The sequence below is a fragment of the Salmo salar genome, chromosome 20, assembly GCF_965601325.2.
Source record: "Salmo salar chromosome 20, fSalSal1, whole genome shotgun sequence".
In the NCBI taxonomy this organism is placed as follows: domain Eukaryota; kingdom Metazoa; phylum Chordata; class Actinopteri; order Salmoniformes; family Salmonidae; genus Salmo; species Salmo salar.
The window spans coordinates 79854726-79882483 of NC_138310.1; the positions used below are offsets into that span (position 1 = coordinate 79854726).

Consider the following 27758-nt stretch of genomic DNA (forward strand, 5'->3'; position numbering starts at 1 on the left):
GTTATAAACATGGTTGCATTTGCTCAGTGAAATTATGAAATGATGAACATTGTCAGATATGGTCTCACTTATTCATCAGCCGCGTCAACAAGTAAAATAATGTCAGAGTTCTTCCCTGGACGAGTAAATACTGTATTATTGTCAGTGGCCATTGCCGTCAGTGACTGCCCCACTATTTTCCTCCAGTTTATTTCGCCTCCAATCAAGTTTCCTTCTCGATGAAAAATCCCTTCCTGTCTCCTTCTCACTCTGTGTGAGTCTGATTTTACCTCCAAAGTTTCCTTGTCGCCGCTAAAATGTTCATTCTGGTCTATTTCCTTGTCCCGGTTCGCGTAAACGGGACAATCCTCCTCTCTGATCAATTCACCGATTGAAGTTTCACACACACCAGCGCGCGTGTGCGTGTGTTGAGCTACAGCGAGAGACACGCACACTCTCAGCCTTGAAGTTAAATTGCTGGAAAGCATTTCGAGCTCGCTCTGATATCAGAGAAGTTGAACTAATGTGGATCATTTGTAATGGAATTACCAGTCTGGATTAACTCGCGGTAAAGCGATAAAAAACGGCGCCCGTACTTGTCTGTGGACATGAGTATATGAACCTGCTCAGCATTCTGTAGCGGCGGAGCTCGGTTATGGTCAGTTTGAGACAGGCAGTTCGCTCCAGTCTACTGTGGAAAGCGACTCGGGAGAAATGATGTTAACAGCACGAACGTTTTAAGAAAACTTTTACTTGAGTCTCCAGGGAAAACACAAGTAGCTAATTGGTCTCTTTTCAGAACAATAAGTGGTTCTTCCACGCTTGGGATTTTAGTTTAGTGTGCAAACGCCACCGACAGAATGAACGGCTCTGGGCGCGTGGCACTGGCGCTGTTGCTCGCGCTGCTGGGGGGCTTTACCGGGGGCACACAAGGCCAGGTAGTGTCCGCCAAGGTGATGCGGTCTTCTAACGTGAGGCAACATGGTGAGTCCCAGTTTTTGATGTGTGCATTTGTTTTGTATGAACGAACCGTAACAAGCGTTTCAACAACAAAGCAACTGGTGTTTTGGCCAGACTGGCTGTAGCCTACAATGGGCAGTAATATGGTAAGTATTATTAGTGAATTGAATAATTTGATCACAATGGGTTTGTACGTGCAATTGTTTTGTTACAGATATGTTGGATGATTAGGCCTAGACACAATCAGACTTCTACAATACATTCTAAGTTATCTAAATAAACATTCTCAATTGTAATTGAAACAATTTAAGTTGAATATAGAACAATAGAAGTTTGTTGTAATTTTGATAGTCCATGTCATACGTGGCCTGTCAGGAGAAGCCTAGGTGTTGTTTCATCTAGTGGTGTGTATGTCTTAGTCAGTGGTGATGAACGACCTGCCTACACCAGGGAAGTCAGCTTCCTGTGTTGACCTGTTCAAATGACCTAGACACTCTATTGTTACTTTGTCTGAGAGAGAGACAGTGGGGGAGGGAAGACAGATGAGCTGCTTGGGGCCAGGGAAAGAAGAGGGGGTGAGAGACATCATTTAGGATGTAGGGCACAGGCAGCATGAGGAGAAGAGTTGAGTTGAGTTTTCTGACCTGTGATCAAAGTTACCCTGTTGACCTGGTTGTCATCAGTGTTCTAGAAAGACCGTGACATTGTCATCAGTGTTCTAGAAAGACCGTGACATTGTCATCAGTGTTCTAGAAAGAATGTGACATTGACATCAGTGTTCTAGAAAGACCATAACATTGACATCAGTGTTCTAGAAAGACCGTAACATTGTCCTCAGTGCTCTAGAAACACAGTAACATTGTCCTCAGTGCTCTAGAAATACAGTAACATTGTCCTCGGTGCTCTAGAAACACGGTAACATTGTCCTCAGTGTTCTAGAAACACAGTAATATTGTCCTCAGTGCTCTAGAAACACAGTAACATTGTCCTCAGTGTTCTAGAAACACAGTAACATTGTCCTCAGTGCTCTAGAAACACAGTAACACTGTCCTCAGTGTTCTAGAAACACAGTAACATTGTCATCAGTGTTCTAGAAACACAGTAACATTGTCCTCAGTGCTCTAGAAACACAGTAACATTGTCATCAGTATTCTGTGTTATTTTCTGACCTGTGGTCATAGCTACCTTGTTGACCTGGTTGTCATCAGTATTCTAGAAACACCGTAACATTGTCAGCAGTGTTCTAGAAACACAGTAACATTGTCATCAGTATTCTGTGTTCTTTTCTGACCTGTGGTCATAGTTGCCTTGTTGACCTGGTTGTCCTCAGTGTTCTAGAAACACCGTAACATTGTCATCAGGGTTCTAGAAACACAGTAACATTGTCATCAGGGTTCTAGAAACACAGTAACATTGTCCTCAGTGTTCTAGAAACACAGTAACAATGTCCTCAGTGTTCTAGAAACACAGTAACAATGTAATCAGTATTCTGTGTTATTTTCTGACCTGTGGTCATAGTTACCTTGTTGACCTGGTTGTCCTCAGTATTCTAGAAACACAGTAACATTGTCCTCAGTATTCTAGAAACACAGTAACATTGTCCTCAGTGTTCTAGAAACACAGTAACGTTGTCATCAGTGTTCTAGAAACACAGTAACATTGTCCTCAGTGCTCTAGAAACACAGTAACATTGTCATCAGTATTCTGTGTTCTTTTCTGACCTGTGGTCATAGTTGCCGTGTTGACCTGGTTATCCTCAGTGTTCTAGAGCCACAGTAACACTAACAACCCACAGGTGTCATTTAGTTTGGCCTGGAGACTACATCCACATCTTCAACAGACTGACTATAACAGGCTGTCTCTCATCACATACAGCTAGCTGCCTGCTTGTGAGCCTCTTTCTTGGCGGAGAAACAGGAAAATACCACAGTATCATTTTCGCCTCTGGACCCGTGCTCTAGCCCAGGGTTTCCTGCGCCCCCCGGGGTGTGCACATTTTGTTATTTGCCCTAGCACTACACAGCTGATGCAAATAATCAAAGCTTGATGATGAGTTGGTTATTTGAATCAGCTGTGTAGTGCTAGGGTAAAAACCAACACGTGCACCTGGGGGGGGGGCGGGGGGACTTTGGGAAAGTTGCACTAGGCCCAGGTTCACCTCGAACTCCGAAGTGTGTGTTTTTGTGCCGTATCAACTAATGGTTCTCAACGAAGGGGCGGGAGGGAGGCCCATCCTAAGGATATTTTGGACTGGGTCTGAGTGTTGTGAGGTGGATCTGATCCCTAGTGTTTGGATTCAGTCAATTCTCCCATCTCCCTTTACTTCTGATAGGTGTGTGTACACATTAGCAACGCTCATCGACATTGTTAAAAGGTTCTAATATCAATTGTAATAAATGCAACAGTTGGACAATGGAAGAAGATACTCCAAACGTTGAGCATTTTTAAAATCCAATAGTTAATTACTGAATTCTAGCATAAAAAATATTTTACTGGCAAAGACACATAAGGAAGTTAAGGGATTTTGGTGACTGCCTCATTAATTACTGTTGTTGTCACGTTCTGTTGCATAATTCAACACGTTTTGTCAATAGCAGGATGCACTCAGATTAAAAATCAACAGTTTAGCTCTAGATTACGCCTCTATACATACTTTACATTGTTAGTGATCAGACATAATATCATCATCTGAATGTGAATCGCAGGAATAAAATGAAAGTGTGAGAATACTTTGATGTTTTGTTACTGTTGTTACTGTTGACTTTTAGGATCAACCACTCTTATGCAACACACACAACCAGACATACTCAATGGCAAACTCCCAACCTCCTCTCATCATATCAAAGGGTTTTTAATTTAGTAAAGACCCTATAAAGGATAGACCTCAGAGGAGGCCCACCACTCCATTTAATCTTTCTTTCTCATTCTCTCCTCTTATCTCCCACTATCTAGTCTACATCATTTCATATCACTCTGTACATCTTCCCCCACCATCAATCTTGCTCTTGCTTATTCCTTCCTCAATCTCTCCATCTTTCTTTTTCTTCTTTAATCAAAAGCTACTTCCGCTGTGGGTCTCAGAGCCAATCTAATGTGACAAAGAGTGTTTGCACATAACACACACATGCGCACACACACATTTACAACGGTCTAATTAGACTTCGATGTCTGCTGGAGAATGGGAGGCTGTTCCTGGAATGTAAGGGAGGCTATTCCTGGAATGTAAGGGAGGCTATTCCTGGAATGTAAAGGAGGCTATTCCTGGAATGTAAAGGAGGCTGTTCCTGGAATGTAAAGGAGGCTGTTCCTGGAATGTAAAGGAGGCTGTTCCTGGAACGTAAGGAAGGGTAGATGGAATGGAACTCTGTAGGCGGTGTCCTCTGACCATTGGTGATCTCAGCGGCCTTCTCTAGGGCCCTATAAAATCTGCTCTGAATTACGGATTCCAGACATTAAAATGGAATTCAACATTCCATCATGTATTGAACTTATACTTAACAAAATATAAACGTAACATGTGAAGTGTTGGTCCCATGTTTCATGAGCTCAAATAAAATATCCCTGAAATTTTCCATATGCACAAGAAGCTTATTTCTCTAATTTTGTGCACAAATTTGTTTTCTTTCCTGTTAGTGAGCATTTCTCCTTTGCCAAGATAATCCATCCACATGACAGGTGTGGCATATCAAGAAGCTGATTAAACAGCATGATCATTACACAGGTGCACCTAAAATATGCTGTTTTGTTACACAACACAAATGCCACAGATTTTGAGGGAGCGTGCAATTGCCGTGCTGACTGCAGGAATGTCCACTAGAGCTGTTGCCAGATAATTGAATGTTTAATTTCTCTACCATTCTCTACCAATGTCATTTTAGAGAATTTGGCAGTACGTCCAACCGACCTCACAACCGCAGACCGAGTGTAACCATGCCAGCCCAGGACCTCCACATCCGGCTTCGTCACCTGTGGGATAGTCTGAGACCAGCCATCCGGACAGCTGATGAAACTGTGGGTTTGCACAATCAAAGAATTTCTAAAAAGTGTCTGTCCTTGGTTGCAATACTCACTACTGAGTTCCAAACTGCCTCTGGAAGCAACGTCGGCACAATAACTGTTCGTCGGGAGCTTCATGAACTGGGTTTCCATGGCCGAGCAGCCGCACACAAGACTATGATCACCATGCACAATGCCAAGCATCAGCTGGAGTGGTGTAGAGCTTGCCTCTCTCCCTCCCGGAGGACCTGAGCCCTAGGACCATGCCTCAGGACTACCTGGTCTGATGACTCCTGGCTGTTCCCAGTCCACCTGGTCGTGCTGCTGCTCCAGTTTCAACTGTTTTGCCTGCGGCTATGAAATCCTGACCTGTTTACCAGACGTGCTACCTTGTCCCGGACCTGCGTTCTCTCTCTGTCTTTTACTCCTGAGGTGCTGACCTGTTGCACCTTCTACAACCAATGTGATTATTATTTGACCCTGATGGTCATCTATGAACGTTTGAACATCTTGAAGAACAATCTGGCCTTATTGTTCCATGTACTCTTATAATCTCCACCCGGCACAGCCAGAAGAGGACTGGCCACCCCTCAGATCCTGGTTATTCTCTATGTTTCTTCCTAGGTTCCTGCCTTTCTAAGTAGTTTTCCTAGCTACCATGCTTCTACATCTTCATTGCTTGCTGTTTGTGGTTTTAGGCAGAGCCCTGACCTCAACCCCATCAAACACCTTTGGAATGAATTGGAACGCCGACTGCGAGCCAGGCCTAATCGCCCAACATCAGTGCATAACCTCACTAATGCTCTTGTGGCTGAATGGAAGCATGTCCCCGCAGCAATGTTCAGACATTAGTGGAAAGCCTTCCCAGAAGAGTGGAGGCTGTTATAGCAGGAAAGGGGAACCAACTCCATATTAATGCCCATTATTTTGGAATGAGATGTTCGACGAGCAGGTGTCCACATACACTACATGACCAAAAGTATCTGTTACCTTACAGATGCATATCTGTTTTCCCAGTCTTGTGAAATCCATAGACTAGGGCCTAATTTATTTATTTCAATTGACTGATTTCCTTAAAGTTCATATACCTGTTATTTTGTTTCAGTGTAGTAGGAAATCAACTAAATGTGTTGAATTTATTAGGAAATGTGGTCACTTTTTTGGATAGTCAGATTGACCATGTGTAGAGCGTCTACAGATGGTCATACTATCTGTTAATAAGTAATAAGATAAGGGTTAGGGTTAGTACTGTTGATGGTTGAATTGGTACTGATAGTCTGTAGAGCAGCTACATATGGACTATCCAAAAAAGTGTTAATGAAAATGCATTAATGTGCTTAAGTTAACATTAACAAAATACATCAGTGATTCATATTTGTCTGCAACTTTCTGAAATGGCACGTGTGTGTGCTTTGTGTAGCCATTAGAGATTATGCTAATGTTAACCATTTTTCTGGTAGAGCTGGAAAGGCTGTCCCAAAACCAAATTCTACAATCAAATGAGCTCTATAGGAACATCGCTAACCAGACCACGGTTTCTTGCTACAAAAACATCGCTAACCAGACCACGGTTTCTTGCTACAAAAACATCGCTAACCAGACCACGGTTTCTTGCTACAAAAACATCGCTAACCAGACCACGGTTTCTTGCTACAAAAACATCGCTAACCAGACCACGGTTTCTTGCTACAAAAACATCGCTAACCAGACCACGGTTTCTTGCTACAAAAACATCGCTAACCAGACCACGGTTTCTTGCTACAAAAACATCGCTAACCAGACCACGGTTTCTTGCTACAAAAACATCGCTAACCAGACCACGGTCTCTTGCTACAAAAACATCACTAACCAGACCATGGTCTCTTGCTACAAAAACATCGCTAACCAGACCACGGTCTCTTGCTACAAAAACATCGCTAACCAGACCACGGTCTCTTGCTACAAAAACATCGCTAACCAGACAATGGTCTCTTGTTGGTGCACAGTTGCAATACAGTGTAACTACACCCAAAATCAAAAAAAACTAAAACATTCTCAGACCTCAAGTTGTCTGATGTGGTTAAAGCATGGTTGTGGACTTACAACATCAAATGTTGTTTTTCTTTGAAAAAAGTGAGATTTTGATTTTAAAATACTGGGTAAAACGAAAACATGGACAAACAGAGAAAGTGGAATTTGGGGAAAAATGTAACGGAATCAGGCAAAACAATTAAACAGATTTTATAGGGTTCGAATTGTGTCAGTATGTGATGTCATTAGACTTGGCTGAGTCTGGGGACTCTGGGGGGCCTTGTCTCTCCAAGGGAAACATACACATGTAGCCATGCTCACATACTCTACCACTGGAATGAAAGACTCTCCAAACCATGTTGACTTGATCAGTATGGTTCTGAAGTGATTTTGATGGTCTATTGGTTGACACTTGGGCGTGTGTCTCCTTTGTGGAGGGAAGGGAGGGGGTCTGTAAAGTCGTCTGAACTGCAGAAATTCATGAGTCATTGGTTAGAGTGAGCTAAACTGGGACAACCCTACACACACACACACACCATTACAGGATCACCCCTCCCAGGGAATCCCCGGTTAACACACACACACACCATGCCAAATTGTAACAGCTAAAGAGCCCCCGCCCCTAGACTTTGGCAGCCAGTGTTTTCCTCTCCTCTATGCAGACAATAGGGTGGCGTGGATAGGCTGAAGACACCTGTCAACACTTAGTAATGGAACTGACGATGGAAGAGCAAAAGAGTGTGTGTGTGTGTGTGTGTGTGTGTGTGTGTGTGTGTGTGTGTGTGTGCTTAGCATTTGGGTTATTAGAGTGCCTACTTTCTGTAGTTTTCAGGGAGATGAATCTGTGAGACGAAAAGACGAGCAGAAGAGAGGAGTGAGGGTAAGAGAAGATGTCACCTCAGTGCCTTGTCAGCTTTGGACCAGAGCCATCTGACGATGTAGGGATAAGAAAGGGGAATAAATTGGGTAGGCAGGTGAAAGATGGGGATAGATTGAAGCTGAGAGGCTGGCCCTCAACTTACAGCTGACGAGGAGATAGATAGAGAGGGGGTACGTGGGGGAAAGAAGCTGAGAGGCCTGGCCCTCAACTTACAGCTGACGAGGAGATAGATAGAGAGGGGGTACGTGGGGGAAAGAAGCTGAGAGGCTGGCCCTCAATTAATACATACAGCTGACGATGAGAGAGAAAGAGGGGAGGTGAGAGGAGGGGACTCCATCAGTTTGACAGAAATAAAGCTGACATGACATCAATTTCTAACTGCCTGAAGACAAGGACAACTTGCTGACCATGCTGTGTGTTCCTTTATGCATTTGTCTACTTCTTTTTGCATGGATGCATGCATTTAGTTACATTCTACAGTGACTCCCTCACCCTCTCTCTATTCCTCATTCTCACTCTTCCCTCTCTCTTCCTCTCCCTCATTCTCTATCTTCCTCTCCCTCATTCTCTCTCTACCTGCCTCATCCTCTCCCTCTTCCCCCTACTGAGAGTTATCTGCTGTGTAGTGGAATTCTGAATGATATGAAATGACAGAAATGTCGGAGAAAACGCCAGAATTGACGAAGTGTTCATGTGAAGACAGGAAGCCAGTCACAACTGTGTGCGTGAGATTACTGTGTTTGTCTATGTCTAATAGTTGACTCCATTAGAGTGTAAGACTGATGCCTCTGTCACTCTGACGATAGAGCTTTACCTCAGATGAATGAGTCCTTTTATCCTGTCACACACACACACGGATGAAAGTGACCTGGTTGGTCCTGTCAGTCTAGCCGACATTAGAGTGAAGTGGTAACTGCCACTTGTAGTCACGCTGCGGCTTGTAGTCACGCTGCGGCTTGTAGTCACGCTGCGGCTTGTAGTCACGCTGCGGCTTGTAGTCACGCTGCCTCTGAAGTCACATGCTTAGTATAAAAAAGGTCAGGAAGGAATCCCTAACCTAGAGAAACTCTCATTTAGAGTCTGTCTTCTCACTCTCTCGCTTTTTTGTATTTTTATCCATCTCTGCGAAGATAAAGGCTTTGATTGATTTAATTCCATTAGCTACACTTGAGCTAACACACACACACAGAGCATTTTAACACAGGCACACATTTTTAAAGGCCACTTCCGTAGCTTGACGTAAATCTGGAGAGCTTAAAATAAGAATCATCAGAACAGAATGATTTCAGCAGATTCCTCATAATATAAGAGTTACAGTTGAAGTTGGAAGTTTACATACACTTAGGTTGGAGTCATTAACTCGTTTTTCAACCACTCCACAAATTTCTTGTTAACAAACTATAGTTTTGGCAAGTCGGATAGGACATCTACTTTGTGCATGATACGAGTAATTTTTCCAACAATTGTTTACAGACATATTATTTCACTCATAATTCACTGTATCACAATTCCAGTGGGTCAGAAGTTTACATACACTAAGTTGACTGTGCCTTTAAACAGCTTGGAAAATTCCAGAAAATGATGGCATGGCTTTAGAAGCTTCTGATAGGCTAATTGACACAATTTGAGTAAATTAGAGGTGTACCTGTGGATGTTTTTCAAGGCCTACCTTGAAACCCAGTGCCTCTTTGCTTGACATCATGGGAAAATCAAAAGAAATCAGCCAAGACCTCAGAATAATAATTGTAGACCTCCACAAGTCTGGTTCATCCTTAGGAGTAATTTCCAAATGCCTGAAGGTACCACGTTCATCTGTACAAACAATAGTACGCAAGTATAAACACCATGGGACCACACAGCCGTCATACCGCTCAGGAAGAAGACGTGTTCTGTCTCCTAGAGATGACAAAGATCGTACTTTTTGGAGAAATGTCCTCTGGTCTGATGAAACAAAAATAGAACTGTTTTGCCATAATGACCATCGTTATGTTTGGAGGAAAAAGGGGGAGGCTTGCAAGCCGAAGAACACCATCCCAACCGTGAAGCACGGGGGTGGCAGCATCATGTTGTGGGGGTGCTTTGCTGCAGGAGGGAGTGGTGCACGTCACAAAATAGATGGCATATTGAGGAAGGAAAATTATGTGGATATATTGAAGCAACATCTCAAGAAATCAGTCAGGAAGTTAAAGCTTGGTCGCAAATGGGTCTTTCAAATGAATAATGATCCCAAGCATACTTCCAAAGTTGTGGCAAAATGGCTTAAGGACAACAAAATCAAGGTATTGGAGTGGCCATCACAAAGCCCTGACCTCAATCCTATAGAAAATTTGTGGGTAGAACTGAAAAAGCGTGTGCGAGCAAGGAGGCCTACAAACCTGACTCAGTTACACCAGCTCTGTCAGGAGGATTGGGCCAAAATTCACTCAACTTATTGTGTGAAGCTTATGGAAGGTTATCCAAAACGTTGGACCCAAGTTAAACAATTTAATGGCAATGCTACCAAATACTAATTGAGTGTATGTAAACTTCTGACCCACTGGGAATGTGATGAAAGAAATCAAAGCTGAAATAAATAATTCTCTCTACTATTATTCTGTCATTTCACATTCTTAAAATAAAATGGTGATCCTAACTGACCTACGATAATACATTTTTACAAGGATTAGATGTCAGGAATTGTGAAAAACTGAGTTTAAATGTATTTGGCTAAGGTGTATGTAAACTTCCGACTTCAACTGTATGAGTCAACTTCATGGGACAACACTGGAGGTTTACCAGTTGATAAATAATGCCTCACTCACTCACTCACTCACTCACTCACTCACTCACTCACTCACTCACTCACTCACTCACTCACTCACTCACTCACTCACTCACTCACTCACTCACTCACTCACTCACACACAAACTAGGGCAAAGAGGATAAAAGTACATTCGACACGTTCCCATAACCCCCCACAAAGGAGCAATTCTAGGCTAATCCAAAACACCACAGGGTGTGTGGCCTGCTCCATTCGCCGCACTTAGGGGGGTGAAAAAGTATGACCGCGTGTGATAGTTTGTTTGTGTGTGCATGAGCATGTGTGTTTCTTTTTTAAGCATGACAAATTCATGTCCATTGACACAGAGTGAGAGGGTTACACAAACACTGTGGCAAAGCTAATTCATTTATTCATATGCTCTGATACCCACTATAGAAACATCCTCATAGAGAGAGAGAGAGAAAAAGGGAGGGAGAAAGAAAGGTGGAGGGGAAAGGGAGAGAGAGAGAGAGAGGGAGGGAAAGGAAGCACAAAAGATAGCTAGCACTACTCATGGGGAAAAACAAAAATGTTCATAAAGTCGCAAGTGTCTCTCTCTCTCTCTCTCTCTCTCTATCTCTCTCTCTATCTCTCTATCTCTCTATCTCTCTATCTATCTCTCTATCTATCTATCTATCTATCTATCTATCTCTCTATCTCTATCTCTATCTCTATCTCTATCTCTATCTCTATCTCTATCTCTATCTCTATCTCTATCTCTATCTCATATATATATATATATATATATATATATATATTTATATAGAGGGTGAGATGAGCCTTAGGAGGCATGCAGAGGCCAAATCGAGCTCTATACCGCTTCACTATGCCCCTCCCAAATGTTGTAACAATGTGGAGGGCTCTGTCTAGCTCCACGTTGACATAATTGGTTGACGGTAGGTGAGGGTGGTACATCCTGTATAAACACACTCCCTTGACAACAGCTCTGCACTGCTCCGCAAGGAGTATGAATGTCCTGACTTCTGCTGAGGCCGTTCTTGTCCTGACTTCTGCTGAGGCCGTTCTTGCCCTGACTTCTGCTGAGGCCGTTCTTGCCCTGACTTCTGCTGAGGCCGTTCTTGCCCTGACTTCTGCTGAGGCCGTTCTTGCCCTGACTTCTGCTGAGGCCGTATCACCGTAAATGCTGCATGGCCAATGCAGACGTCAGATTGACCATGCACCCAGATGCGCCCCCCCACAATGCACTTCTCTCTCCACAATGCACTTCTCTCTCCACAATGCACTTCTCTCTCCACAATGCACTTCTCTCCTGCCAATTAGTGCACATTCATTTTTTCATAACTTCATTGTGTGAATTGTTTGGGTTTAATTGTTAGTGTATATCACTTCCCCATATCACCAGCAGTATGTTTACTGTTAATTCCTATGATTTCTAATCCACAATGTTTGTTACTTAATTACGGTAATTATTTTAATGCATTGAATATTATTCCGCTAGTCCTGTTCTCATTGTCGGAGTGGACACATTGTTTACAGAGTGCACAACCTATGCTACACTGTGAGAAACAAGTTTTGGTTTATTTTATTCCATTAACGAGTTTTGTTAATTTAGTCATTGTCTTTTGTTTGGAGCTCTCCTGTCCTTATTCAACATGGACGCGCACGTAGTGGCGGCATGTAGCCTAGTGGTAGAGCGTTGTGCCAGTAACCGAAAGGATGCTCGGCTAGCATATCCCCTTTCTCTTCAGGCCTGACCTGTGCTAGTCCATTTAGCAAAGTTAGCCTTGGCTACACCTGCTGAATAATGCAGATCGCACCTTTGCTGACTCAGTGCTTAGGCCAGGCCATCAGGGACAGAAGCTGACTGTCTTTGGCAGGCTGTCACTCAAACACACACATACACACTGATACAAACATGCCATGTAATAAGTCATGTGGTCTGGTTATTGGCTACCTCTTAACTCGACATGGCATTTTGGTAACTCTACCCTACCAGTGTGAAGATGCAAGAATGTTCTACAAGCCTCCTCTCTATACAGGGGGTGGTGTCTCTCTCGCTCTCATATACACACACACGCGGGCGCACACACACACACTGCTGTGAAGGCGGAAGGAGGAGGAGTCAGAGTGGATCTGTTTTCCTGAATAAGCAGTGGTGTGTGTGTGTGTGTGTGTGTGTGTGTGTGTGTGTGTGTGTGTGTGTGTGTGTGGTGTGTGTGTGTGTGTGTGTGTGTGTGAGATCCATCTCCTTAAGTTGATAAACAGAATGAATAACACATTCCCTGAAAGACCTCAGAGTAAACGGAGAAAGAGAGAGGGGACAGGGAGGATGAGTGGGAGTGTGGGAATGAGAGAAAGAAAGACAGGAAAGATTTGAGGTGTGTCCCGTGTGGCTCAGTTGGTAGAGCATGGTGCAGGTTGTGTGTGTGTGTGTGAAATCAAATTTATTGGTCACATACACGAGTTTAGCAATGCTTGTGCTTCTATCTCCGACAGTGCAGTAATATCTAACAGTTTCACAACATATACCAGAAATACACATACATCTATGGATTAAGAATATCTATATATATATATATATCTCAGCAAAAAAAGAAATGTCCTCTCACTGTCAACTGCATTTATTTTCAGCAAACTTAACGTGTAAATATTTGTATGAACATAAGATTCAACAACTGAGACATAAATTGAACAAGTTCCACAGACATGAATAATGTGTCCCTGAACAAAGGGGGGTCAAAATCAAAAGTAACAGTCAGTATCTGGTGTGGCCATTAGCTGCATTAAGTACTGCAGTGCATCTGCTCCTCATGGACTGCAACAGATTTGCCAGTTCTTGCTGTGAGATGTTACCCCACTCTTCCACCAGGCACCTGCAAGTTCCCAGACATTTCTAGGGGGAATGGTCCCAGGCGTGCTCAATAGGATTGAGATCCAGGCTTTTCGCTGGCCATGGCAAAACACTGACATTCCTGTCTTGCAGGAAATCACGCACAGAACAAGCAGAATGGCTGGTGGCATTGTCATGCTGGAGGCTCATGTCAGGATGAGCCTGCAGGAAGGGTACCACATAAGGGAGGAGGACGTCTTCCCTGTAACGCACAGCATTGAGGTTGCCTGCAATGACAACAAGCTCAGTCCGATGATGCTGTGACACACCGCCCCAGACCATGACGGACCCTCCACCTCCAAATCGATCCCACTCCAGAGTACAGGCCTCAGTGTAACGCTCATTCCTTTGATGATAAACGCAAATCTGACCATCACCCCGGTGAGACACAACCCCGACTCGTCAGTGAAGAGCACTTTTTGGCAGTCCTGTCTGGTCCAGCGACGGTGGGTTTGTGCCCATAGGCGACGTTGTTGCCGGTGATATCTGGTGAGAACAGGCCTACAAGCCCTCAGTCAAGCCTCTCTCAGCCTATTGCGGACAGTCTGAGCACTGATGGAGGGATTGTGTGTTCCTGGTGTAACTTGGGCAGTTGTTGTTGCCATTCTGTACCTGTCCCGCATGTGTGTTGTTTGGATGTACCGATCCTGTGCAATTGTTGTTACACGTGGTCTGCCACTGCGAGGACGATCAGCTCTCCGTCCTGTCTCCCTGTAGCGCTGTCTTAGGCATCTCACAGTACGGATATTGCAATTTATTGCCCTGGCCACATCTGCAGTCCTCATGCCTCCTTGCAGCATGCCTAAGGCACGTTCACGCAGATGAGCAGGGACCCTGGGCTTCTTTCTGTTGGTGTTTTTCAGAGTCAGTAGAAAGCCCTTTTCAGTGTCCTAAGTTTTCATAGTTGTTATCTTAATTGCCTACCCTCTGTAAGCTGTAAGCTGTTAGTGTCTTAACGACCGTTCCACAGGTGCATGTTCATTAATTGTTTGTTTCATTGAACAAGCATGGGAAACAGTGTTTAAACCCTTTACAATGAAGATCTGTGAAGTTATTTGGATTTTTCGAATTATCTTTGAAATACAGGGTCCTGAAAAAGGGATGTTTCTTTGTTTGCTGAGTTTATATGTATGTCCGGGCTTGAGATTGCCTGCACACATATGTCAGAGTGGCATTGGACTAAGATACAGTGGCATTAGTGTATAGCATATACATATGAGATGGGTGATGCAATATTTACAAACAATTGTGTGTGTTCATAGGTTTTTTGTTTGTGTGTGTGTGTGTTCCAGTGGTGGAAAAAGTACCCAATTGTCTTACTAAAAGTAAAAATGCATTAATAGAAAATGACTCAAAAGTGAAAGTCACCCAGTAAATTTACTTCTTGAGTAAAAGTCTAGAAGTGTTTGGTTTTAAATATACTTAAGTATCAAAAGTAAAAGTATAAACCATTTCAAATTCATTATATTAAGCAAACCAGACGGCACCATTTTCTTGTTTTTTTATTAATGGATAGCCAGGGGCATACTCAAAACATAATTTACAAATTAAGCATTTATGTTTAGTGAGTCCGCTCGATCAGAGGCAGTAGATGACCAGGGATGTTCTCTTGGTAAGTGCTTGAATTCGACCATTTTCCTGTCCTGTTAAGCATTAAAAATGTAACGAGTACTTTTAGGTGTCAGGGAAAATGTATGGAGTAAAAAGTACATTTTATTTAGGAATGGAGTGAAATGAAAGTTGTTAAAATTAGGCAAGTACAGATACCCCAAAAATCTACTTAAGTAGTACTTTAAATTATTTTTAGTTAAGTACTTTACACCACTGTGTTCACAGGTTACAATATTGTGTGTGTGTGTGTGTGTGTGTGTGTGTGTGTGTGTGTGTGTGTGTGTGTGTGTGTGTGTGTGTGTGTGTGTGTGTGTGTGTGTGTGTGTGTGTGTGGTCTTGAGTCTATCTGAAGTGTACAGAGCCCAGCTCAATATCATTGATTTTGTGATACCAACATTCCTGTATTAGTATTAACCCAAAATAATGATTAACACTGACACACACACAGGCGGGTTGACAGCAAGCTACTGCAGCACAAAAAGCAATTTACCCTACTCCAAACACACACACGCACACTCTGAGAGACTCAGACTCAAAGACGCCTTCAGCATGTACCTTCACTGAGTGACAGACAGACACCTAGTTTACGGCACTGACGGTGCCACACACACACACACACACACACACACACACACACACACACACACACACACACACACACACACACACACCCTGTTGGTAAACCTGCTTGTGTGCCTGGCTGGGCTCTAGTGTGAGTAGGGTTTATTTGGATGTCAGACCTGACCCCTCTGAGCTGTGTGTGTATGTGTATTTTGACAGCCATCTTGCTCCTGAAATCTGCCCCCTGTCCGTCTGCCTCACATCTGCTGTCCCCCTGCAGTGTGCGTGTCCAGTTTCTGTATGTGTGAGTGAGTGGAGAGATGGATGCATGTCACACTGTGACTTGGCCTGTCCTCCTCAGAGGGTTGAGATGTATCCTGCTGGCCTTTCTCTGATTATACACTGAACACCGAAATATCAATTTCTGAGCACTTCTACCTTGGGAAAACATGTACAGTGGCTTGCGAAAGTATTAGCCCCCTTGGAATTTTGCCACCTTACAACCTGGAATTAAAATAGATTTTTGGGGGGTTTGTATCATTTGATTTACACAACATGCCTACCACTTTGAAGATGCAAAATATCTTTCTTGTGAAACAAACAAGAAAACTTGAGCGTGCATAACTATTCACCCCCCCAAAGTCAATACTTTGTAGAGACACCTTTTGCAGAAATTACAGCTGCAATTCTCTTGGGGTATGTCTCTATACGCTTGGCACATCTGGCCATTTTTGCTCATTCTTCAATGCAAAACTGCTCCAGCTCCTTCAAGTTGGATGGCTTCCGCTGGTGTACAGCAATCTTTAAGTCATACCACAGATTCTCAATTGGATTGTGGTCTGGGCTTTGACTAGGCCATTCCAAGACATTTAAATGTTTCCCTTTAAACCACTCGAGTGTTGCTTTAGCAGTATGCTTAGGTTCATTGTCCTGCTGGAAGGTGAACCTCCGTCCCAGTCTCAAATCTCTGGAAGACTGAAACAGGTTTCCCTCAAGAATTTCCCTGTATTTAGCACCACCCATCATTCCTTCAATTCTGACCAGTTTCCCATTCCCTGCCGATGGAAAAACATCCCATTTTTACATTTACATTTTAGTTATTTAGCAGACGCTCTTATCCAGAGCAACTTACAGTAGTGAATGCATACATTTCATACATTTTTTCCCGTACTGGTCCCCCGTGGGAATCAAACCTGCAACCCTGGCGTTGCAAACACCATGCTCTACCAACTGAGCCACACGGGACAGCAGAGTGGTGTTCTCGGGGTGATGAGCGGTGATGGGTTTGCGCCTGACATAGCGTTTTCCTTGGCCAAAACGTTCAATTTTAGTCTCATCTGACCAGAGTACCTACTTCCATATGTTTGGGGAGTCCCCCACATGCCTTTTGGTGAACGCCAAATGTGTTTGCTTATTTTTTTCTTAATGCTTGATTTTTTCTGGCCACTCTTCCATAAAGCCCAGCTCTGTGGAGTGTACGGCTTAGTGTCCTATGGACAGATACTCTAATCTCCGCTGTAGATCTTTGCAGCTCCTTCAGGGTTATCTTTGGTCTCTTTGTTGCCTCTCTGATCAATGCCCTCTTTGCCTGGTCTGAGTTTTGGTGGGCGGCCCTCTCTTGGCAGGTTTGTTGTGGTGCCATATTCTTTCCATTTTTTAATAATGGATTTAATGGTGCTCCGTGCGATGTTCAAAGTTTAAGATATTTTTTTTATAACCCATCCCTGATCTGTACTTCTCCACAACTTTGTCCCTGACCTGTTTGGAGAGCTCCTTGGTCTTCATAGTGCTGCTTGCTTGGTGGTGCCCCTTGCTTAGTGGTGTTGCAGACTCTGGGGCCTTTCAGAACAGGTGTATATAAACTGAGATCATGTGACAGATCATGTGACACTTAGATTGCACACAGGTGAAATGTATTCTACTAATTATGTGACTTCTGAAGGTAATTGGTTGCACCAGATCTTATTTAGGGGCTTCATAGCAAAGGGGGTGAATACATATGCACGCACCACTTTTTTTTCTTTCTTTTTTTTTTCTTTATTCCAGTAATTTTTTTTTTCAGTGCAAGGCACTGTATGTAAAGTTTTGTTCAAATCAAAAGGGGTGCAGTCAGTGATTGAAGTCATATGGAATGACCCAAAACTGAATTTGTCCAAATACTTTTGGTTCCCTAAAATGGGGGGACTATGTACAGAAAGTGCTGTACAGTTCAACCTATATTGATGAAGATACCCTAAAATTTTAGCTGCACTTTGTATTTCAGATACAACGTGCTGGAGTACAGAGCTAAAACAGCAACAAATGTGTCAATGTCCAAATACTTTTGGACCTCACCATGTCACACACACACACACACACACACACACACACACACACACACACACACACACACACACACACACACACACACACACACACTGTGTCACTGTTTTAATGCAGTCTAATTCTTCTGCTGACAGTGATGTGTTGCAATGATCGTCACTCAGCAGAAATAGATTCCAGGGTGCTGGTAGAACATCACACTCTGCTGGTGTAGGTGTGACGATCAGGTTCAGCCCACAGTGAGCCAACACTACACAGACTGCGCACACACATACCTACATAATGTGAGTGTGAGGGGTGTGTAAGTGTGTGAAGTCAGATCTGTTTAATGAAGTGTGCTGTCTGTCTAATTTGAGCCTTGTGAGTCAAACTGCTCTCTGTGATTATATCAGCTCTATTGACATCATGCTTTTAGACAGTTTAATTTAAAAATACAACTTTACTATTTACTAAGTCTCTCTGGCTCTGAAGACAACACTGTTTTGTTAGACATAGAATATGAAATATTCTGTACATTATCTCACATACACGGTGAACGAGCGCATATACACACTAGGACAACCAACACGCACAAACATACGGATACCAGGGTTTCTGTTAGGAAAATGTGGTGCTGGACTTTTGACAGGCAGCATTTTAATTTACCAGACATTTTGAGAAATTTACCAGACTCGTATGCATTGCGTGCATAACCTGATATAAGGTGTCCACCAACGGTGCTCAGAATGACATAAATCACATTTAGATAATGGTAACTCGTATTACCACAACATGCAAGTCGTGGATGCAACAATGTGTTAACAGGACTTGTAACGAACAGAAAAATCATTAGCCTACGTTAATCTACTATCCCCATAGTATGAAGGTTTATTGGGTTAGCTTGTCGAGAAAGTCTGTTTGGAATAGGCCATTTCTATGGGACAGTTGTGGGATGATAAATCCCAAATTTATACAAAAAACTTGTAAAAAGCAATGAGTCTGATGCACCAGATCAGAACGCTTAGTTTAAAATGTTGATATTAGTTCTTCACATTATAAGTTCAGCAATGCACACAAGGCAGTATCCTAGGCTAATTGCCAATGTTTGTTCCATAATGCAATTATCGAGGACAATGTCTCAAGCCCACCGCATGCCAGCGGTTAAAATATCCGTTAGACATTTAGAAAGAGGGGAGATCTAATATGCAACAACTAGCATGGGATGCTAATATGACTAGGATTGTGCCTTTTAGCTACTGGACAATAAAATAAATGTTATATAAAATAATTGCCTCCACAGATATGATATGATTTTGGCATGGCTACTTTGAAGCAAGGTAAGACATGCCTCATAATAGTACGTAGGTCCAAAGACGTGTTTTTAAAATGCATACTGCCTCCAGCTCATAGCAAAGAGGTGTGTGATGCACTGATGAAGCCTACCTTCCATTGCCTATGTATTTGCTGTTTGAGATGCTGTAGCAGCAGCTCTCACGCTGTCTGACAGATTTTCAGCTTAATGGCTCTATATCTGTGTGCTGTATGAGTGTGATAAATCAGATACATAATGAATATACTGCACACGCGCCAGTTTAATTCGACTAAATTATGTCAATTAACCTATAAGCCGATAAGTAGGACCAGTCAAATGTTGTTCCATTGACTGGTATTTCCATCAATGAATAGGCTAAAAAGCATTATTTCTAAATGTTTTTTTTTTTCGCTCCTTCTCCCGGACAATTGGCCGGTACCAATTTTATTTATCGGCTTTTAAATGCTTTTATCTGCCAAAAGCTGGCTATTAGCCCTGACGGCTAACAGAAACCCTGACACACACACACGGACTGCGTGACCTGCTGGGCTGACTGGGCTGTATTTTCTGAGGTGTATGTGGTTTTAGTGGAGAGTTGCAGCATGCATAATGAGGTTTGGGCCTACACCCCTGGGTGCTGAGTTTAGCATACACAGCTGAGACAGAATGAGACCTCTCTCTCGTACCATTCTCTTCCTTCCCTCCTCCCCTTCCTCCCTCCTGTCTTTCATCTTGTCATGCGTGTCGCTCACCAGTGTTGTTAAATATTCAAAACAGTGTGTCCGTGTGTGTGTGTTGGCATGCAAATGTATTGTGGTGTGAAAGCAACGAGATCTCCCATTTTTACCAATTTGACTTCAGATTCTGACGTTTATCCACATTTTAGACAACGTCAAATTTCATGTTTTTGATACCATAGGTTGCTCCTCCTGCTCGCCATCATTCTGAATGGTTAAGGGTTAAAGTTTGGGATAGGGCATAAAAATGTGTCTACCACTGGGATTGAATGCCCATCTGTCACCCCCTTCCACAACGCCCTCTGGTAATAGTGTTGCCCCTAGTGGCCGGTTTTGATGGCATTTCCCGATATCCATTTTCAAGGTCAATCTTGAGCGATCTGGCTGATGAGAGCGTCTAATGGCATTGTTCCACTCTGTTAATCAGAGGTCTGGCTGGGATCTCCATTCAGTCGTGAAGGTGCTTACGCGTTAGGAACCATCAGCCAATGAGGGCACAGTGGATTGGTCCAGTGGAGCCAGAGCAGTAGGCTATGTTATGTGTATCAGCGCCGTGGATTCACTCTAGAACTCAAGGATTTTTTTGTAAATGTTAACAATCCCAATTTAGTTTAAACGTTCATACCCTTATTAGAAACATATTCCTGCTGTTCACAATGTCCCGACTACTGGCTCTTTCTCTGCTCTCTGCTGGCTCTGTGGGACCCGGAAGTCTCACTGTGCCAACTCTCATATTCACTTATTCTCGCTCTGCTCTCCTTCACTCCATTCCTCCCCTGCTTAATCACTCGCTTCTCTACTGCCACAGCAGCACGCCTTACAGAGCAGAGACGTTATTTCTTTCCAGCTCTAACCTAGTTTGTATTAAAACCGTTTTTCCACATCTAATGCTGCCGATACTGGATCATGTCTGTCTACTGATCATATAGTACAGCTGCTTATGGTAGAGGATGAAAGGCTTTAGTGTACTCACTCCCTATACTGACTGACAAAGAGACAAACTGACTGACTGACAAAGAGCCAAACTGACTGACAGACAAAGAGCCGTACTGACTGACTGACAGACAAAGAGCCATACTGACTGACTGACAGACAAAGAGCCATACTGACTGACTGACAGACAAAGAGCCATACTGACTGACTGACAGACAAAGAGCCAAACAGACTGACTGACAGACAAAGAGCCAAACTGACTGACTGACAGACAAAGAGCCAAACTGACTGACTGACAGACAAAGAGCCAAACTGACTGACTGACAGACAAAGAGCCATACTGACTGACTGACAGACAAAGAGCCATACTGACTGACTGACAGACAAAGAGCCATACTGACTGACTGACAGACAAAGAGCTGTACTGACTGACTGACAGACAAAGAGCCAAACTGACTGACTGACAAAGAGCCATACTGACTGACTGACAGACAGAGCCAAACTGACTGACTGACAAAGAGCCATACTTACTGACTGACAGACAAAGAGCCAAACTGACTGACTGACAGACAAAGAGCCAAACTGACTGACTGACAGACAAAGAGCCAAACTGACTGACTGACAGACAAAGAGCCAAACTGACTGACTGACAGACAAAGAGCCATACTGACTGACTGACAGACAAAGAGCCATACTGACTGACTGACAGACAAAGAGCCAAACTGACTGACTGACAGACAAAGAGCCAAACTGACTGACTGACAGACAAAGAGCCAAACTGACTGACTGACAGACAAAGAGCCAAACTGACTGACTGACAGACAAAGAGCCAAACTGACTGACTGACAGACAAAGAGCCAAACTGACTGACTGACAGACAAAGAGCCAAACTGACTGACTGACAGACAGAGCCATACTGACTGACTGACAGACAAAGAGCCATACTGACTGACTGACAGACAAAGAGCCATACTGACTGACTGACAAAGAGCCATACTGACTGACTGACAGAGAGCCATACTGACTGACTGACTGACTGACAGACGGCCGCGCAGACCGACTGACTGCCGTGCTGACTGACTGACTGACTGACTGCCGTGCTGACTGACTGCCATGCTGACTGACTGACTGACAGCCATACAGACAGCCATGCTGACTGACAGACTGCCTCTCAGACCGACAGACTGACTGACTGATGCAGAGTCTGACTGTCTGACTGACTGCCATGCTGACTGACTGACTGCCATGCTGACTGACTGACTGCCATGCTGACTGACTGACTGACCGACGGACGGACAGACTGACGGCCGCGCTGACCGACGGACGGACAGACTGACGGCCGCGCTGACCGACGGACGGACAGACGGACGGCCGCGCTGACCGACGGACCGACAGACGGACGGCCGCGCTGACCGACGGACGGACTGACAGACGGCCGCGCTGACCGACGGACGGACAGACTGATGGCCGCGCTGACCGACGGACGGACAGACAGAGCCAGCCAGCCAGCCAAACAGAGCCAGCCAGCCAAACAGAGCCAGCCAGCCAAACAGAGCCAGCCAGCCAGCCAAACAGAGCCAGCCAGCCAAACAGCCAGCCAAACAGAGCCAGCCAGCCTAACACAGCCAGCCTGCAAGCCAACCAAACAGCCAGCCAAACAGCCAACAGAGCCAGCCAGCCAGCCAAACAGAGCCAGCCAGCCAGCCAGCCAAACAGAGCCAGCCAGCCAGCCAGCCAGCCAAACAGAGCCAGCCAGCCAGCCAAACAGAGCCAGCCAGCCAGCCAAACAGAGCCAGCCAAACAGAGCCAGCCAGCCAGCCAAACAGAGCCAGCCAGCCAGCCAAACAGAGCCAGCCAGCCAGCCAAACAGAGCCAGCCAGCCAGCCAGCCAAACAGAGCCAGCCAGCCAGCCAGCCAAACAGAGCCAGCCAGCCAGCCAGACAGACAGACATACTTAGCCAGACAGACAGACTTAGCCAGACAGAGCCAGCCAGACAGACAGACATACTTAGCCAGACAGAGGCAGCCAGACAGACAGACAGACAGACAGACAGACAGACAGACAGACAGACAGACTTAGCCAGCCAGACAGCCTTATTGACAGCGGGGACAGCCTTATTGACAGCGGGGACAGCCTTAATGACAGAGGGACAGCCAGAGCCAGCCAGCCAGTGAGAGAGCCAGAGCCAACCACACTTAGAGGGAGCCAGAGGCAGACAGACTTAGAGGGAGCCAGAGGCAGACAGACTTAGAGGGAGCCAGAGGCAGACAGACTTAGAGGGAGCCAGAGGCAGACAGACTTAGAGAGAGCCAGAGGCAGACAGACTTAGAGAGAGCCAGACAGACAGACAGACAGACAGACAGACAGACAGACAGACAGACAGACAGACAGACAGACAGACAGACAGACAGACAGACAGACAGACAGACAGACAGACAGACAGACAGAGACAGACAGAGAGAGGGAGCCAGAGCCAAAGAGGGAGCCAGAGCCAAAGAGGGAGCCAGATCCAAAGACGGAGCCAGATTTAGAGAGCCAGAGCCAGACAGATTTAAAGAGAGAGCCAGAGCCAGACAGATTTAGAGAGAGAGCCAGAGGCAGACATACTTAGAGAGAGAGAGCCAGACAGACTTAGAGAGAGAGCCAGACAGACTTAGAGAGAGAGCCAGACAGACAGATAGACACAGAGAGCCAGACAGACAGATAGACACAGAGAGCCAGACAGACAGACAGAGGGAGAGAGTGGGACAGAGAGCGGGACGGAGAAAGAGAGAGAGAGACAGACAGACTGACTGACTGACTGACGGAGTCATACTCATCAATCTACAGTCAATTACACTATAATGACAAAGATTTTTTTTTTTTTTAACATTTTTGCAATTAGAAAATATATATATACAAAACTGAAATATAAAATGTACATAAGTATTCAGACCCTTTCCTCAGTACTTTGTTGAAGCACCTTTGGCAGCGATTACAGCCTTGCGTCTTCTTGGGTATGATGCTTCAAGCTTGGCACACCTGTATTTGGGGAGTTTCTCCCATTCTTCTCTGCAGATCCTCTCAAGTTCTGTCAGGTTGGATGGGGAGCATTGCTGGTCTCTCCAGAGATGTTCAAATCTGGGCTCTGCTTCACCATAGGGATTGTGCCAGGTTTCCTCCAGACATGACGCTTGGCATTCAGGCGAAATAGTAAAATGTTGGTTTCATCAGACCAGAGAATCTTGTTTCTCATGGTCTGAGAGTCCTTTAGATGCCTTTTGGCAAACTTCAAGCGTGCTGTCATGTACCTTTTACTGAGGAATGGCTTCCATCTGGCCACTCTACCGTAAAGGCCTGATTGGTTGACTGCTGCAGAGATGGGAGAACCTTCCAGAAGGACAACCATCTCCACAGAGGAACTCTGGAGCTCTGTCAGAGGGACCATCGGGTTCTTGGTCACCTCCCTGACCAAGGCCCTTCTCCCCCCATTGCTCAATTTGCCCGGGCGGCCAGCTCTAGGGCACAGCAAGTAAGTGAAAAATAGGTTTTGATTATGTCTTCCTGGTAATGGGGACATACGTAAATGCCAACAAAATAACCTTTTGGTCAGTGTGTGTGTTAACTATTTATCTGTACTAGAATGCTTAAAAGGCTTCTAAAATTGTAAATATCAGTTATCGGTATCGTTTTTTTTGCCAAGGAATATATTGGATATCGGTATTGGCCAAAAATGTAATATTCCATCCCTAATTCAGACCCTTTGCTATGAGAGTCGAAATTGAGCTCAGGTGCATCCTGTTTCCATTGATCATCCTTGAGATGTTTCTACAACTTGGAGTCCACGTGTGGTAAATTCATTTGATTGGACATGATGTGGAAAGGCACACACCTGTCTATATAAGGTCCCACAGTTGACATTGCATGTCAGAGCAAAAACCAAGCCATGAGGTCGAAGGAATTGTCTGTTGAGCTCCGAGACAGGATTGTCTGTACAAAAACATTTCCGCAGCATTGAAGGTCCCCAAGAACACAGTGGCCTCCATCATTCTTAAATGGAATAAGTTTGGAACCACCAAGCATACATGTCAAGCAGTGAAGTTTCAGCTCTGTCTGTCAGTGGTCTCTCTTCCTTGGTGCGCACTGTCACTGTGTCCGTATCCATCTTTTCCTGCTGTGTCTGTAACATTTTACGTAAACCCTGTTTCTTGTCTGCATCGAAGTAGCAGTCCTTGTCACCTAGCATCGATCATGGTGGCGACACAGTATAGAGGCTCAGAGAGAATGCCACCGAATCGCTTGTTCACAGCCTCTTGTAGAGTACTTTTGCAAGTTTTAACCCCACGGTTTGTGTCGGCAGTTTTGTTGAGCAGCCGTTTCAATACCATGACAGAGGGTATCACGTCTGCTGCAGACGCAGTTGATGAACTTATTTCTCAAGTCAGTTGTTCGAATGGAGCTAGGAGTGTTCATGTTTCCAAGTTTCAAACATATTCTCAAATGCCATTGAAATGGGAGCAGGGGTATGAGAACCAGCTCATTCTTGAGCATGCAATACGGCTTTTCTCAGTACGAAATCCTCGTTTACCCACTTTGCCGTGAGACTCAGCATGCTCATGGGGCTGACATCGCTGTTCCAAATGTCAGTCGTGAAGCTAATAGCAGTGACGCCCATAGCAAGTAGCTCATAGATGTGCGTTTCAACAATAATGTGTAACTCCGGTAGGGCAACATCTGAAAAATAGCACCTACTTGGTAGTGTGTACCGGTGCTCGACTAGTCGGCGAAAGCCAACATCATCCACGACCGAGAACGGTTGATTGTCAACGGCAATTCAATCCATTATTTTGGCGTTAACTTCTTATGGGTACCTGGGACGGTAAAGTCCCACCTGGCCAACATCCAGTGAAATTGCAGAGCGCGAAATTCAAAAATACTCAATTCAAATATTTAACATTCTTGAAAATATATGTGTTATACATCATAATAAAGCTTACCTTCTTGTTAATCCAGCCGCTGTGTCAGATTTCAAAAAGGCTTTACGGCGAAAGCATACCATGCGATTATCTGAGGACAGCACCCAGCACACAAAACATTACATACAGTTACCAGCCAAGTAGATTAGTCACAAAAGTCAGAAATAGCAATAAAATGTATCACTTACCTTTGATGATCTTCGTATGGTTGCACTCACAAGACTCCCTGTTACACAATAAATGTTCATTTTGTTCAATAAAGTCCCTCTTTATATCCAAAAACCTCCGCGTTTTGTTCAGTAATCCAATGGCTCAAAGGCACTCACAACAGGCAGACGAAACATCCAAATAGTATCCGTAAAGTTTGTAGAAACATGTCAAACGATGTTTATAATCAATCCTCAGGTTGTTTTTAGCCTAAATAATCAATAATATTTCAACCGGACAATAGAGTTGTCAATATAAAAGAAAAACAAGAAAAACGCTGTCTCGGTCACACGCATCAAACAGGTCTGGGCACTTCCCAGGGTCCACTCACTCAGTGGTCTTACTCCCTCATTTTTCAGAATACAAGCCTGAAACAATTTCTAAAGACTGTTGACATCTAGTGGAAGCCATAGGAAGTGCAATGTGAGTCCTAAATCATGGGATACTGTATAGGCATTCAATAGAAAACTACAAAAATAAAAGAATCCCACTTCCTGGATGGATTTTCTCAGGTTTTCGCCTGCCCTATCAGTTCTGTTATACTCACAGACATTATGTTAACAGTTTTGGAAACTTTAGAGTGTTTTCTATCCAAATCTACCAATTATATGCACATCCTAGCTTCTGGGCCTGAGTAACAGGCAGTTACTTTGGGCACGCTTTTCATCCTGAGGAGAAAATAGTGCCCCCTACCCTAGTGAGATTAATGGTATTTGCCTTTGAGTTGTCTCGCTGAAATGTTCATACTGTTTCAAATGACTGCTCGACTTGTGACTCACCACCTGGATTTGGTCATGTAGCAACATTGGAATTTCTGTTTTTTACATTGGATAAAAGTAGACTTAGAGCTACCAAATGGTATATCATACACTGTTTTGAGGAAACAATGGGAAAGTAATTCTGCTTTGAAGTTGATCAACTTGTAAACTCACTTTTGAGAAAACCATCTTTCAATGTTTTGGTACTACTATTGGAGAGTCCTTCTTTGTCTGCACCCATTCAGTATTGTTCACACCCTCTTAAGCCTTAGTCCCACACATATCATTAAGGGTTGATCCGTGCATTCTGTACTAACTTTCCAGCTACTTCCAGACATCTAATAGAGAGAGAACAGCTCACTGAACATTACTCGCCCTATTGCTCTATCTGTGGTTTCGCGTTCAGAGCGCACTCTGGACACTCTGGCCAATAAGTAGGGTTGTTCAGAAAGCTCTGACCTCACAACTACAGTTAAGCACCCAAGCTAACTGGGAAACATTGGCTAGCTACTTCCAGACACATAATGAGAGAACACCCCACTCTGATCATTTTTCTCACACAAGCAGAGCTGGTCTGACTTTTTTCCCAGTTATCCAGATCGTTGGTGACTTTAACTGTGCTGCTGGCAACAATTGAATTACACTATTGTTGCCGATGTTTACTGACACCGGACATATTCAGCGGGTGTTGAGCTTTCAAAAATGCTTCAGTTATTCTGCGCTCTGTCACACTAAGATGAGAGTATTTTGTTAATAAATGTAGCTAGATAGCTAGCTAGGTAAACAATGAATCCCAACACATGACGTAACGTTAGTTAGCGAGCCAGCCAGCTGACGTTTGCTAGCTAGTTAACAGTACACTTTAACTTGAAATGAAAATACTTTATCAAAATTAGAGTGGAGTC

The 27758-nt window shown here is 44.1% G+C and overlaps 1 protein-coding gene across 1 annotated transcript in view; it reads left to right on the top strand.

The window, feature by feature from the left end:
* The first annotated feature begins 263 nt into the window (after positions 1-263).
* Positions 264-27758, top strand: part of LOC106581363 (platelet-derived growth factor D) — a 70971-nt gene continuing 43476 nt past the window's right edge. The window contains exon 1 of the mRNA XM_014163376.3: positions 264-963. Within this exon, the coding sequence (XP_014018851.2) occupies positions 840-963 (124 nt within the window). The 5' untranslated portion in view covers positions 264-839. The remainder of the gene's footprint in view (positions 964-27758) is intronic.